Below are 12,591 nucleotides of genomic sequence, written 5' to 3'. Positions count from 1 at the left end.
ATAAATGGATATTAGATAGCAACCTTATGCTTAAACTAAAAAAACTTGATTAATAATGTAACTTTAGTAGAACATGGAGAAATAGCAAGGCAATCTACTAGATATGATCTAATCCCAATTCTCTTTATAAGACCACACTCACTTTAATACATACAGACAAACAGTTGCAGTTAAGGGATACATTTTTTTAAAACACAGAATTGTAATTTGCTAGCATAATGGTTTCATGATATTTACTAGGCCTTCAGAAATCCTTGAATGTTGTATTCTAAACACGTAGGATTGTAACTTGCTTGAATTACAAAACCACTGACACATGCAAATAACTTCTGCAGGTGGTGGGAGGCTTACTTGTGTTTTACATACTGAGGTTCTTTTCACTGAATGTACAGTAATTTGATAACTGGCAGATAACTAGAGAGCAACCAAAACTTCATCCAGTAGAATTCATGGCCATACCCAAAACCCAGTCCAAACCAGTTCAATTTATGGTTTCTTTGTTTTTTTCCAACATTCTCTTTGTTTGGACGGCTGGAACTGGCCTCCCTTTGATTCAAGCAGCAGCCAGCCCTTGAGGGTATTACATTTGCAGTATTCTTAAAGCAGCAATGAACTAGATTTAAGTTTCCAGGCCAGTTCCTATAAGTGAATATCAGTTTATTGTTTCCTTTTTTTAAAGCTGCTGCTCAAAGTCCAAAGTTCGGCTCTCAAATTCTGCTCTCATTGTCAGGTAACCATAAGGAAAATAAAGAAAAACAGTGATGGTCCCAACATTATCTTCATTAGTTGTTCCTGGTCATCTTTGGACAAAAGCCATTTTCTGAGGTTGTCATCTTTCACCTTGTGGTTCCTGATGATCGTTCTCTTAAGTGGACCACAGTGACTACCTGTCAATGCCAAGCATCACCTGCACATTTTAAGATATTTTATAACATTTCCAGCTTGAATATTGGTCCTTGGGTATTTCAAAGATTATGCAGTGTGACCATAGAAGATGGCATTGAATTTTATGAGAAGCTTGGCATTCTGTGTAACTTCTGATGGTTAACTGGTACTTCTATCTCTTCCTGACCCCCTCCAGAGCACTCTACAAGTTGGATGTTGCATTAGGAGAAAATGATTATCCTTCAGATGTTCCTGAATTTGCTGCATGGTGTGCAGGAGTAGCACCCACTATGTGATATTCTTTGCTAGGACTCACTATTTCAGTAATTAATGTACCATATGGGAGAGGTTAAGATTTGCCAGTTCTGAAATAACTATACATTAACGCAATGATTAGACTGAATCCCTCAAAGCACCTAGAATTCTTTGACATCCAGTGCTGAGCAGTTTTTGATCATTTTTATCAGAAGTTTGTTTCCTGTTTGTTTTGCAATTTGGAAGGGGTATAACATGCCAATTGCTTGCTTGCACCCAGAGGTGACTGTGTCTGCTCCTGCACCTGTTTTGATGGGAAGCCATTTCTAGAATTGACTTATTTCATTACAGTTGTAGACTCCATTGATGATGGACCTTTCTTAAAGGCATTCATGATGCCAGTAAGATATTAACTTCTCCAAGTAGACAGGCAAATTTCACCACAGCCCATTTTCCATTTATCTTGAACTTTCTATTAATTCAGCATATGCATTCAATTTTATTTTAAGGTTCTGTGTTTTTTGCAGAAAAATGAGTCAGTTAAGGAACAAGGTCTTCCTCTCGGGATGTGCAATTACAGTTAGAGTGCCATAATCTGGCTTTGCATTTTGAAAATGTTCATTATCTTCTGCATGCCTGTTATTCATTCAAGACAGTTTCAGTGCAGCAATTCGCTGTTGTCATGGTGGCCACTCTGAAACCAGAATAAGTTATGCCATTTTCTGTCATTCATCATATTTAAGTTCATTCATCTGTCTAAAAGCGCATTACGTTTAGTTTCCTATTAATCTTGCTGCCTGTGAAAGAAGTAGTCAAGGGCAATGAAGGTGTTGAAATTGAAGATTATGGCACGTATTAACAACCTGCTCTTCTGTTGTCATAAGGGAAGGTATGAAATTACCCATAGTTCACAAAGGACCAAAGCTATTTCTCTCTATTAGACACAGACAGATAAGTGGTTAAATATATCTGGAGGGGAACCACACCACAACCATGAGGCAAGACAAAGAGGCAGACTTTGACACACTAGTACTCAGAGAAATCCCACAGAATATTTGTCACCTTCTATTTGTATTCCTGGTTTTTGCATTTGCAGACTTTTCTTTTTAATTAACCTTCTCATCGTCATCCACAGTTCAAATGAAAAATAGTATGAACCTTTCCTTAAACTTTCTATTAATTCAGCATATGCATTCAATTTTATTTTAAGGTTCTGCATTACAAAAGTAATGCAGTGTATATAATTTAAAACTTGCAAAATTACATTTCTCAGTTATTTTAGGTAGCATTGTTAAGTTATAACAAATGAGAAACACTTCGACTGTTGTAAACACAAGTTCATCAAGTGCTGTTTGCATTCATTGATATCAATGGTTGTATGTAGGTTAGCTCAATCAATCTCTTGTGTGGTTAAAGAACATTAAATTTTTCTAGTGATCACAAATTTCTGGTTGTGATCTTAATTGTTACACAGTTAGGTACTTAAGTGGTAAAGGTTGTGGCAGTGATTATTTTGCCTGACCATTGTTAGAGTTCTTCATGTGCCCTTCACATCTTCAGGGCCTCCCAAACACTTACTATCCAGCGACGTTGGAGAAAAACTGCTGTTTTGTTAACAAATAATGTAGCCAACTATATATAGCATGACCCAGAATGTCAAATACACTTAAACAATGCTAACTTTTGGAAAGCTTTCTCATTTCACTTTTTGAAGTGATGACAATTAATAATCGCTTTTATAATAATAACAACAGTAGTGGGCATCAAATTAGCAAGAATGAGCAAAGAGTAACTGAGTAAAAATATCTTGTCCTTATCAAAGCAGATTACCTTTTTATTTTTAATAAATGACACATGATCATCTGGCATGTATCCTCAGATTTGGCATTGAATAACTGTTTTCTATTTCCTGACCTATTGCTCTGTACAGATATAGTATATTTTTGCATTATGGTTCATAGGATGATAGATTATTGTTAAAATTTTCAAAGCAGCACAAATTGTTTAGTGTTTGAATTTACAGAAACAAGATTCAGCGACATTGGACATGGAAAGAGCCAGTAAGGAAATCGAGATGCTTCGGAAGCAGTGTGAGGCAATGTCCCAGGAACTGAAGGAAGGTATACAGGAGGCAGAAGTAGCTAAACGTAGACGAGACTGGGCATTCCAAGAGCGAGATAAGATAGTTGCAGAAAGAGAGAGCATAAGGTAAGTGCACTTGAAAATTAGTTAGGTTTACAAATTAATTAGCTTAAGCTTACAAGTCGCACATTTTCCTTGCTTTTACTCCGAAGTTTTAGGTTTGCTATCCAAACGTTATTTATAATAGAGTTTTGGAATGAAGACTGCCCAGCACTTCACTACTAGAATGGAATGGGGTTATGGGTAGCAGAGAGATATGACAACGGACTTGACTTCTCACCTAGGTTTGCCACTAAGCCAGTCTTTTCACCAACTCACCTAGATCTTGAAACTGTTGGCTGTATTATCAATAAAAGTTTTTTTTTGGAAAAATAAAATTGATGGAGGTTTCAATCTGAAGTCCTTAAAAAAGGCCCTTCTGCCAATTGAAATTAGCAGCTGCCAGCATTTTCAGAATCCTATCTTATCTAGCACTCACATACTTAAGGTATTTGGTACTGTCTGAACAGTAACTTGATCTTTCCTTTCCTGACTCGATGCTATTCAGACTAATTGTAATGTTGTATACCAACCATTAGCATGGAACAGCAATTGAAATTATGATGTTCTAGCATGGGTACCTCAGCTTTTCACAGCTTATAGCATTTAAACCATTGCTGGGAAGTGGAAGTGTGTTTTTTGAAGAATATATCCTGGTTACCTTGAAACAGATGTGTTAGATGAGATCAATTTTCCTGCATTATATTTGTGTTTAGTCCCTATGAATATAATTAACTAACAAACAAGATTCATAACTTTCAATGTACCATAAATATAGTTTTAAATTTTGATCATAATTTAATTTCTAATATTTTCCTCCCTCTTTCTCTCTCTTTACTGTTTTGTCACTGCTCACTCTTGGCACCACGCATGTCCAACATTTTCCTTCCTCACAATCTCTGCTTCCCCTCTCTTCCCAACATATTTCCATCCATCATAATTTGATATTGCTAGTTGCCATACATGGTCATCCAACCTCTGCCATTCTAATGGACCGTTGTGGTGAAGCTACTTCTGTGCGTCCACAAGCTGCCTTCATTTTAACTGCGTCATTACTATTTCAAAGTATTAAAATAAAAGTTTCCTCTATATGAAGAAAGAGTTAAGGTAGAGTAAGGTACAGACTGAAACATGATCTTGGGCGTCAACTTGCAAAATGTAAGTGAGAATCTCATGGTTTACCATATCATTCAGAGTTGAGACTGTGTTGCTGGAAAAGCACAGCAGGCAACATCCGAGGAGTAGGAGAATTGACATTTTGGGCATAAGCCTTTCATCAGGAACGAAGCTTGTGGACCAGGGGCTGAGAGATAACTAGGGAGGGGTTGGGGTTGGGGTTGGGGGCAAGGTAGATGAAGGTGAGGGAGAAGGGGGTGAGTTTGGAGCGGATAGATGAGAAAGACGATGGACAGGTCAGGATGGTGGTGCCGAGTTGGAGACTTGGGGATTGGGGATAATGTGGGGGGAGGAGAAATGAGGAAGCTGTTGAAATCCACATTTATCCCGTGTGGTTGCAGGGTCCTATGGCAGAATATGAGGCATTCTTCTTCCAGGCGTCGGGTGGTAACGGTTCGGCAGTGGAGGAGGCCCAGGATCTGCGTGTCCTTGACTGAGTGGGAGGGGGGGGGGAGTTGAAATGTTCAGCTACGAGGCAGTGGGGTTGGTGGGTGTGGGTGTCGGTGTCCCAGAGATGTTCTCTGAAATGATCCACAAGAAGGCGTCCTGTTTCCCCGATGTAGAGGAGACCACATTGGGTTTCAACAGGTACAGTAGTTGACAGTGGTGGAGGTACAGGTAAATTTCGGATGGATGTGGAAGGATCCTTTGGGGCATTGGATGGAGGTGAGGGGAGTGGTATTGGGTGCAAGTTTTGTACTTCCGGTGGTGGCAGGGAAAGGTGCCAGGAGTGGGGTGTACCTGCGCCTACACCACTCCCCTCACTTCCATTCAAGGCTCCAGAGGGTCCTTCCACATCCATCAGAAATTTACCTGTACCTCTACCAATGTCATCTACTGTATCAGATGCACCCGATGTGGTCTTCTCTACATTGGGGACACAGGATGCCTTCTTGCGGATTGTTTCAGAGGGCATCTTTGGGACACCCACACCCATCAACCCCACCGCCCTGTGGCTGAATACTTCAACCACAGTATTCAGGTCCTGAGCCTCCTCCACCGCCAAACCATTACCACCCGACACCCGGAGGAAAAATACCTCATATTCCGCCTTGGGACCCTGCAACACATGGGATAAATGTGGATTTGAACAGCTCCCTCATTTCCCCTCCCCCCACATTATCCCAATCCCAAGCCTCCAACTCAGCACCGCCCTCCTGACCTGTCCAACACCTTCCCCATCGATCTACTACACCCCCCTCCGACCTTATCACCTTCTCCCTCACCATCATCTACCTATTGCTTTCTCACCTTATCCCCAACCGTTTATTTCTCAGCCCCTGGCCCACAAGCCTCATTCCTGATGAAGGGCTTATGACCGAAATGTGTGTTCTCCTGCTCAAATGCTGCCTGACCTGCTGTGCTTTTCTAGCAATACACTCTCGAATCTGATCTCCAGCATCTGCAGTCCTCACTTTCTCCATATCATTCAGATCCTAGTTTTCAACCCTGTGTAATTTGACTGTTGTCTGTACCATATGTTATGACAAAATGTATACACTGTTTTGATTCTGTTCGTTCTAAATGTTTAATTTTTTTGTTAGAACTTTATGTGATAACTTACGGCGGGAAAGAGACAGAGCAGTGAGTGACCTGGCAGAAGCTCTTCGGGATCTAGATGATATGATGAAACAAAAGAATGATGCTATACGTGAACTGAAGGAACTGAAGTAAGTAGTAAAATTTTAAATGTGTGTCTGGTTTGATTAATGCTAGCCTGTATCATTTGAATGAAAAAAGAATTTTAAAACATTATAGAATCCCTACACTGTGCAAGCAGACCATTCAGCCCATCTGGTCCACACCAACCCACCAAAGAGCATCCCACCCAAGTCAACCCCCTCCTTCACCCTATCCCTGTAACCCTGCATTTCCTATAGCTAATACACTTAGCCTGCACATTTTTGGACAGAGAGAGTACTGAAGCACCGGGAGGAAACCCACGTAAACACAGGGAGATTGTGCAAACTCCACATATACAGTCGTCTAAGGCTGGAATCGAACCCGGTTCCCTGCTGCTGTGAGGCAGCAGTATTAACTATTAAGCCACTGAACGGGCCATTTGGAGGAAAAAGTGTTCATATTTTTAACCAACCTTTCAAAATGTTTTGCCTTATGCTATGAAAGTAGCCAACTATTAAATGTCCTAACCTAAGTCTCAATTATTTTTCAGTTGCTTTAGAATCCTATTAGCAGCATTTTAAGACTAGAATATACTCTGGTTCATGTTTCGACAATACTGCTAACTTATAATGGACCAATTACAGTCAACGTAGCATGTCGATAGTGTAGGACTTGACAGGATAATTCTCCTGCATGCTCCAATTGACTTTCACACTCTAGCACTTTGTTTTTAAATTAACCTTTAAAAACAAACTTTACATAATTTTAGCTTCAGGTAAGTTATGGAATTGTGCTAAGAATAACTAGGGATTTGTGATAAAAGTTGGCCTAGTCAGCAGGGCCCACATTCTCATGTATGATTAAAAGAAAGTATTGCAAACACACCTCAACCCTCAAAAAACCACTGCTCTTTAAATTATTGATTGGGAGAATTGATGCAGAGTATATTAAGAAAAAGTGAACAGACTAAAGTCTGCCACATAACTGATAATTTAATATTCTGCTGAATTTCTGACAATTGAGACATTTTATATGAACCAATCATTGTGTACCAAAATAAACATTGTGTGGTAAAGCACAATTCATCCTTCAATGTGTTGCAGATTATCCTCTTATATTAGTGTGTTAGATATTAGAATTAAGTAGGGATTAATTTGAAATAAAGCTTTTTAACTAAGTAGTCTAAAAGGTAAAGAAGTAGCTACATCATGTTGGATATAAAAGATCAACTTTTTAAGCTTTCACTTATTTCTGTGTAATTTTGCTTAACTCTTAGCAAGGTTAAGACTTTAGTTATGCTCATTGCCTTTTTATTTGCAAGCTTGGTATTTCATAATATTGTTAGTTTAATGTAAATGTCTTGATGGCAACTTTAAAATAAATTGGATTTAAGGGAAAGGATATACAAACCTGAAAACATTTCTTTTAAATACACAAGTATAATCTATGTCCACAGGCTTTTGGTTTTACATCCTTCCTGTCTGCATACTTTCCTTTGTAAGAAGAGTGCATGCTGGGAATAGTTTAGTGACAACCCAGTCTGTGGGTACTCAAAAACTGCAGTTAATGATGATCTTATGCACATTGTGACACAGAAACAGCCATTTGGCCCAACCAGTCCATATTGCTGTTTTTGCTCCACTTGAACCTTTCACCCATCTTTTCTTATTTAATCCTACCATTGGTTTCATTCTTGATCCTTATGTTTGTCTTGTTTCCCAAAAAGGCATCTATAGTATTAATTTCATCCACCCCCCTAAAGTAGCAAGTTCCACATTCATACTGCTCCTTAGGCCAAAACAATTCTTCTGAATTCCTTATTGAATTTTAGGCAGCTGTCTTATATTGATGATCTTCAGTTACATTTCCTCTTGGGGAGAAGAGCATTTTCTCTGTGTCTATTCTGTAGAAATCTTTCATAAATTGAAAGACCTCTACATGGTCACCCCTCAGCCATGTTTGATTCAAAGTCCAGATTATCATTGTAAATTGTGAATAGCATGCAATTTTGTCATTTGGCACTTCCCAACTCACTTTCAGACCAGCAGAAATGTGCAGCTATAGATGGATTGTTAATGCTATTGCAAGAAATGGGAGGACTGGTAGAGTAGAAAGATGCTTCTCAATATGATATATCTTAAGTAGTCTAAGTAGTTTTGGAAAATAGCCAGAGTTGCCACTTTCTCTGAGTGAAGATATTCAAATATGAATTAGAAGTACATATTTACACAGGCATTACGTAAAATTTAATAATGGTTTAGACAGGACCATCAAATTCCAATATGTTCCTTTCATGTTAAAAAAAAAGTGCTATGAACAACTTTATTCTCACTAAGCAAACTGTTATCTTCAGTATTGCAGCTCATTTACCATTAACATTTTGAGATCTCCTATAACACACCCTCACTAGGGGCTCAGTTCCTTGCATATTTTGATGTTATTCGTAATCTCACTTGGATCATTTTCTGCAATTGTTCTGCAGTGTTTGATGGAATGTTGAGAAGATTTGCAAGAGAGAGACATTGCTTTTTTTTTAATTTGTTCATTGAATGTGAGTAGGATTTTAATCAAGTAATGCTGAAGAAACAGCAATATAATTCAAATCAGGATGGTGTGTAGCTTGGATGACGACTTGTAGCTGGCAGTGCTCCTATTCACCTGTTCTTCTGGACAGTTGGGGTCATATATTTGGAGTAAAAAATGAGGTCTGCAGATGCTGGAGATCACAGCTGCAAATGTGTTGCTGGTCAAAGCACAGCAGGTTAGGCAGCATCTCAGGAATAGAGAATTCGACGTTTCGAGCATAAGCCCTTCATCAGGAATAAGAGAGAGAGCCAAGCAGGCTGATATAAAAGGTAGGGAGGAGGGACTAGGGGGAGGGGCGATGGAGGTGGGATAGGTGGAAGGAGGTCAAGGTGAGGGTGATAGGCCGGAGTGGGGTGGGGGCGGAGAGGTCAGGAAGAGGATTGCAGGTTAGGAGGGCGGTGCTGAGTTGAGGGAACCGACTGAGACAAGGTGGGGGGAGGGGAAATGAGGAAGCTGGAGAAATCTGAATTCATACCTTGTGGTTGGAGGGTTCCCAGGCGGAAGATGAGGCGCTCCTCCTCCAGCCGTCGTGTAGTTGTGTTCTGCCGGTGGAGGAGTCCAAGGACCTGCATGTCCTCGGTGGAGTGGGAGGGGGAGTTAAAGTGTTGAGCCACGGGGTGATTGGGTTGGTTGGTTCGGGCGGCCCAGAGGTGTTCTCTGAAGCGTTCCGCAAGTAAGCGGCCTGTCTCACCAATATAGAGGAGGCCACATCGGGTGCAGCGGATGCAATAGATGATGTGTGTGGAGGTACAGGTGAACTTGTGGCGGATATGGAAGGATCCCTTGGGCCCTTGGAGGGAAGTGAGTGTGGAGGTGTGGGCGCAAGTTTTACATTTCCTGCGGTTGCAGGGGAAGGTGCCGGGGGTGGAGGTTGGGTTGGTGGGGGGTGTGGATCTGACAAGGGAGTCACGAAGGGAGTGGTCCTTGCGGAACGCTGATAGGGGAGGGGAGGGAAATATATCCTTGGTGGTGGGGTCCGTTTGGAGGTGGCGGAAATGGCGGCGGATAATACGTTGTATGCGCAGGTTGGTGGGGTGGTAGGTGAGAACCAGTGGGGTTCTGTCTTGGTGGCGGTTGGAGGAGCGGGGCTCAAGGGCGGAGGAGCGGGAAGTGGAGGAGATGCGGTGGAGGGCATCGTCGATCACATCTGGGGGGAATCTGCGGTCCTTGAAGATTTGGAAGATACTACCAGAGATGTTGTGGTGAGTTGCTGCAGTACATCTTGCAGATGCTGCAAAATATAATCACAGTGCACTGGTAGTTGAGGGAGTGAATGTTTAGGGCATGCTGATCATGAATGGTGGTGTTAAAACTGCACTCGTGCAGAATAGTGGAAAGTATTCCTTCACAATCCTGACTTGTACTTCACAGATGGTGGAAAGACTTTGGAGAGCCTGGTGGAGGGTTATTCTTTGTAATATACCCAGTCTCTGTCCTGCTCATGATGACACAGTATACAATTGGCTGACCCGGTCACATTTCTAGTCAATTTCACTGCAGTTCAGTTCTTCTGAGTGAATTATTCCAAATCTGTTTGAAGATGCACCTACTGGCATCCGATTGTGTGGTGAAATTTCTATCAAATTAAGCTTGACAAGTTTTAAATAATTAAAAAGAAAAAAAATTTTTTAATTTTAAATGTTAAATTGAAGACTCACGATCTGCATTGTGCTGCAAGTTTTGAGTAGGTATGTCATGATCCTTTGCATTAGTCCAGTCAAAAGCATTTAGCTCAGAAGGGATTCTATTTTGGATTTGGATTGTGAGCTACACCACCAAAAATAAATTAATGAGAATTCAGTACAGTACTTTCCTATCTGCCCTATTAACTGAATTAACACATTGCTGTGAGTGCTAGGTTCTGACAAAATTGTGAGAGATAACAATCCAAATTACTGTAGATCTCATTATTTAGCAAAGAATGAGACTGTTCAGTGAATGTTTTCCATCTTTAAGATTTAGTGGATGTTTTCGAACTAACTCACCCAGGTGATTCAGGTCAGATGCCCATTTTGATACTCCAACTATTGACTTTGTTAGAGACTAAAATCAGAAAGGCCATAAAACATCCCTCTCTCAAAATCCATGCCTCTCCCTACCAGACAGGATAGGTTAGAGTTATTCTGTGTTGCAGTTCTTACTCAGGTTACTGCTCAAGAAAAATCACTTCTGTATTTTCCTGTTTGAGGAGAATGTTTGATATTGCAGGGCTTGGCACATCTCTCCATGTAACTTTCACATTTCCTGGCTTTTATTCAGTGTTGTTGTGACATAGCAACATAGAACTTAGAAGCAGCAGTCATCCGTTTTGGTCTTGGAGCCTCTGCCATTCATTAAGACCTTGGCTGTGGTCTCAATTTAACTATACTGTCAAATAACTTTTCATGTTTATCAAATGCCTCTTGGAAACCCGAGTTACCACACATCTGCAACTTGCCCCTTATCCAACTTGCTTGCTACTTAAAAAATCTAAAAAATTAATTAAACATCATTTCCATTTCATAAAATGAGATTTACTTTCCCTGATCGCTTTGATTTTTAAAGTATCGTACTGTAACCTCCTCAAAAAGAAATACATCAGTGACCTTCTATCCATCTTAAGAGGGGATGTTCAGCACCATTCACAACTTCTCAGATACTGAAACAGTCTGTGTTCAAGTGCAGCAAGATTTGGGCAGTATCCAAACTTGAGCTGAGAAGTGGCAAGTAACATTCATGCCACATAAATACCAGGCTATGACCATCACCAATTAGAGACAATCTAGCCACCGCTCCTTGACATGCAATGGTGTTACGACCACTGAATCCCCCACTAACAACATCATGGGGGTTATCATTGAGCAGAAACTCAATTGGACTCACCACGTAAACAGAGTGGCGACAAGAACAGATCAGATGCTAGGAATATTGTGACGTGTAGCTCAACTCCTGACTTCCTCAAATCTGTTCGTCATCTACTAAGCACATGCTGGGAGTGTGATGGAATATTCCCCACTTAGCTGGGTGAGTGCAACTCCAACAACACTCAAAAAGCTTGACACCATCCAGGACAAAACAGTCTGCTTGATTGGCATCGCATCCACTCCCTCCACTACTGAAGCTCAGTAGCAGCAGTGTATACTATCTACAAGATTCACTGCAGAAATTTACCAAAGATCCTCAGACAACACCTTTCACATCCACAACTACTTCCATCTAGAAAGACGGGGACAGAGGAGATTCAAGATGGCGGCAGTGTGAGAAGTCTGTGATGTTGGGCTGTGCCATACCCGAGCAAGGTGGGCTTCCAACCCCCACCCCCCCTCAAATCAGCCACCCCTAAGAAATAATTGTCAGTGTGACAGACAGAATACCTAGAACCTTTTTAATCTGGATTTGGAGGCTTTGGAATGAGATGAAGGCAAACAAGGGAAAGGGAGCAAGAGAAGCACAATAGGCAGGGCATCCCCCTACTGTGTAGGTACACCTACAGCCACTGCTTCGACCCCCATGGAGGCACTCTGAGCTCTGTGGAGCAGCAGCATCTGCTCTCAGAATTCGCTAAACTCAGTGAAAAAAAATCATAACGGCGCTGGAATGAATTTCTGCCATGCTGGTAAAGCAAGAGCAGGAGATTTGGTCATTAGATCAATGCGTGGAAGCGGTCAGGCAAAGGACCGCGGCATTGGAGACCGCAACGGAGAACTCCAAGGGGTTGATCCAAACCTTGGAAGGCCAGGTTTTGGCCTTGTTGGATCAGGTGGATGACCTTGAAAATCAAGGTTGGAGAATAAACTTACGTAGTGGGTCTTCCAGAGCACAAGGAAAGTGAAAATCTGGGCGACTCCCTGGAGAAGTGGCTGCCAGAGTTCCTGGGGCTGGACATAGAGTCCAGCTGGGTAAGTG

The 12,591-nt window shown here is 41.2% G+C and overlaps 1 protein-coding gene across 10 annotated transcripts in view; it reads left to right on the top strand.

Annotated features, from left to right (window-relative positions):
* Positions 1-12,591, top strand: part of dlg5a (discs, large homolog 5a (Drosophila)) — a 226,662-nt gene that overhangs the window by 135,485 nt on the left and 78,586 nt on the right. For 6 of the 10 annotated variants that reach the window (XM_060853988.1, XM_060853987.1, XM_060853985.1 and 3 more), the window contains 2 exons: positions 3,149-3,348; positions 6,042-6,167. In XM_060853988.1, coding sequence (XP_060709971.1) covers positions 3,149-3,348; positions 6,042-6,167 — 326 coding nt within the window. The remainder of the gene's footprint in view (positions 1-3,148; positions 3,349-6,041; positions 6,168-12,591) is intronic. The other 4 variants (XM_060853989.1, XM_060853990.1, XM_060853991.1 and 1 more) reach the window with 1 other exon arrangement.

The sequence above is a fragment of the Hemiscyllium ocellatum genome, chromosome 43 (assembly GCF_020745735.1).
Source record: "Hemiscyllium ocellatum isolate sHemOce1 chromosome 43, sHemOce1.pat.X.cur, whole genome shotgun sequence".
Classification (NCBI taxonomy): Eukaryota; Metazoa; Chordata; class Chondrichthyes; order Orectolobiformes; family Hemiscylliidae; genus Hemiscyllium; species Hemiscyllium ocellatum.
Note: the sequence above shows the minus strand (reverse complement) of the source record. Positions and strands in the feature narration are given on the sequence as shown.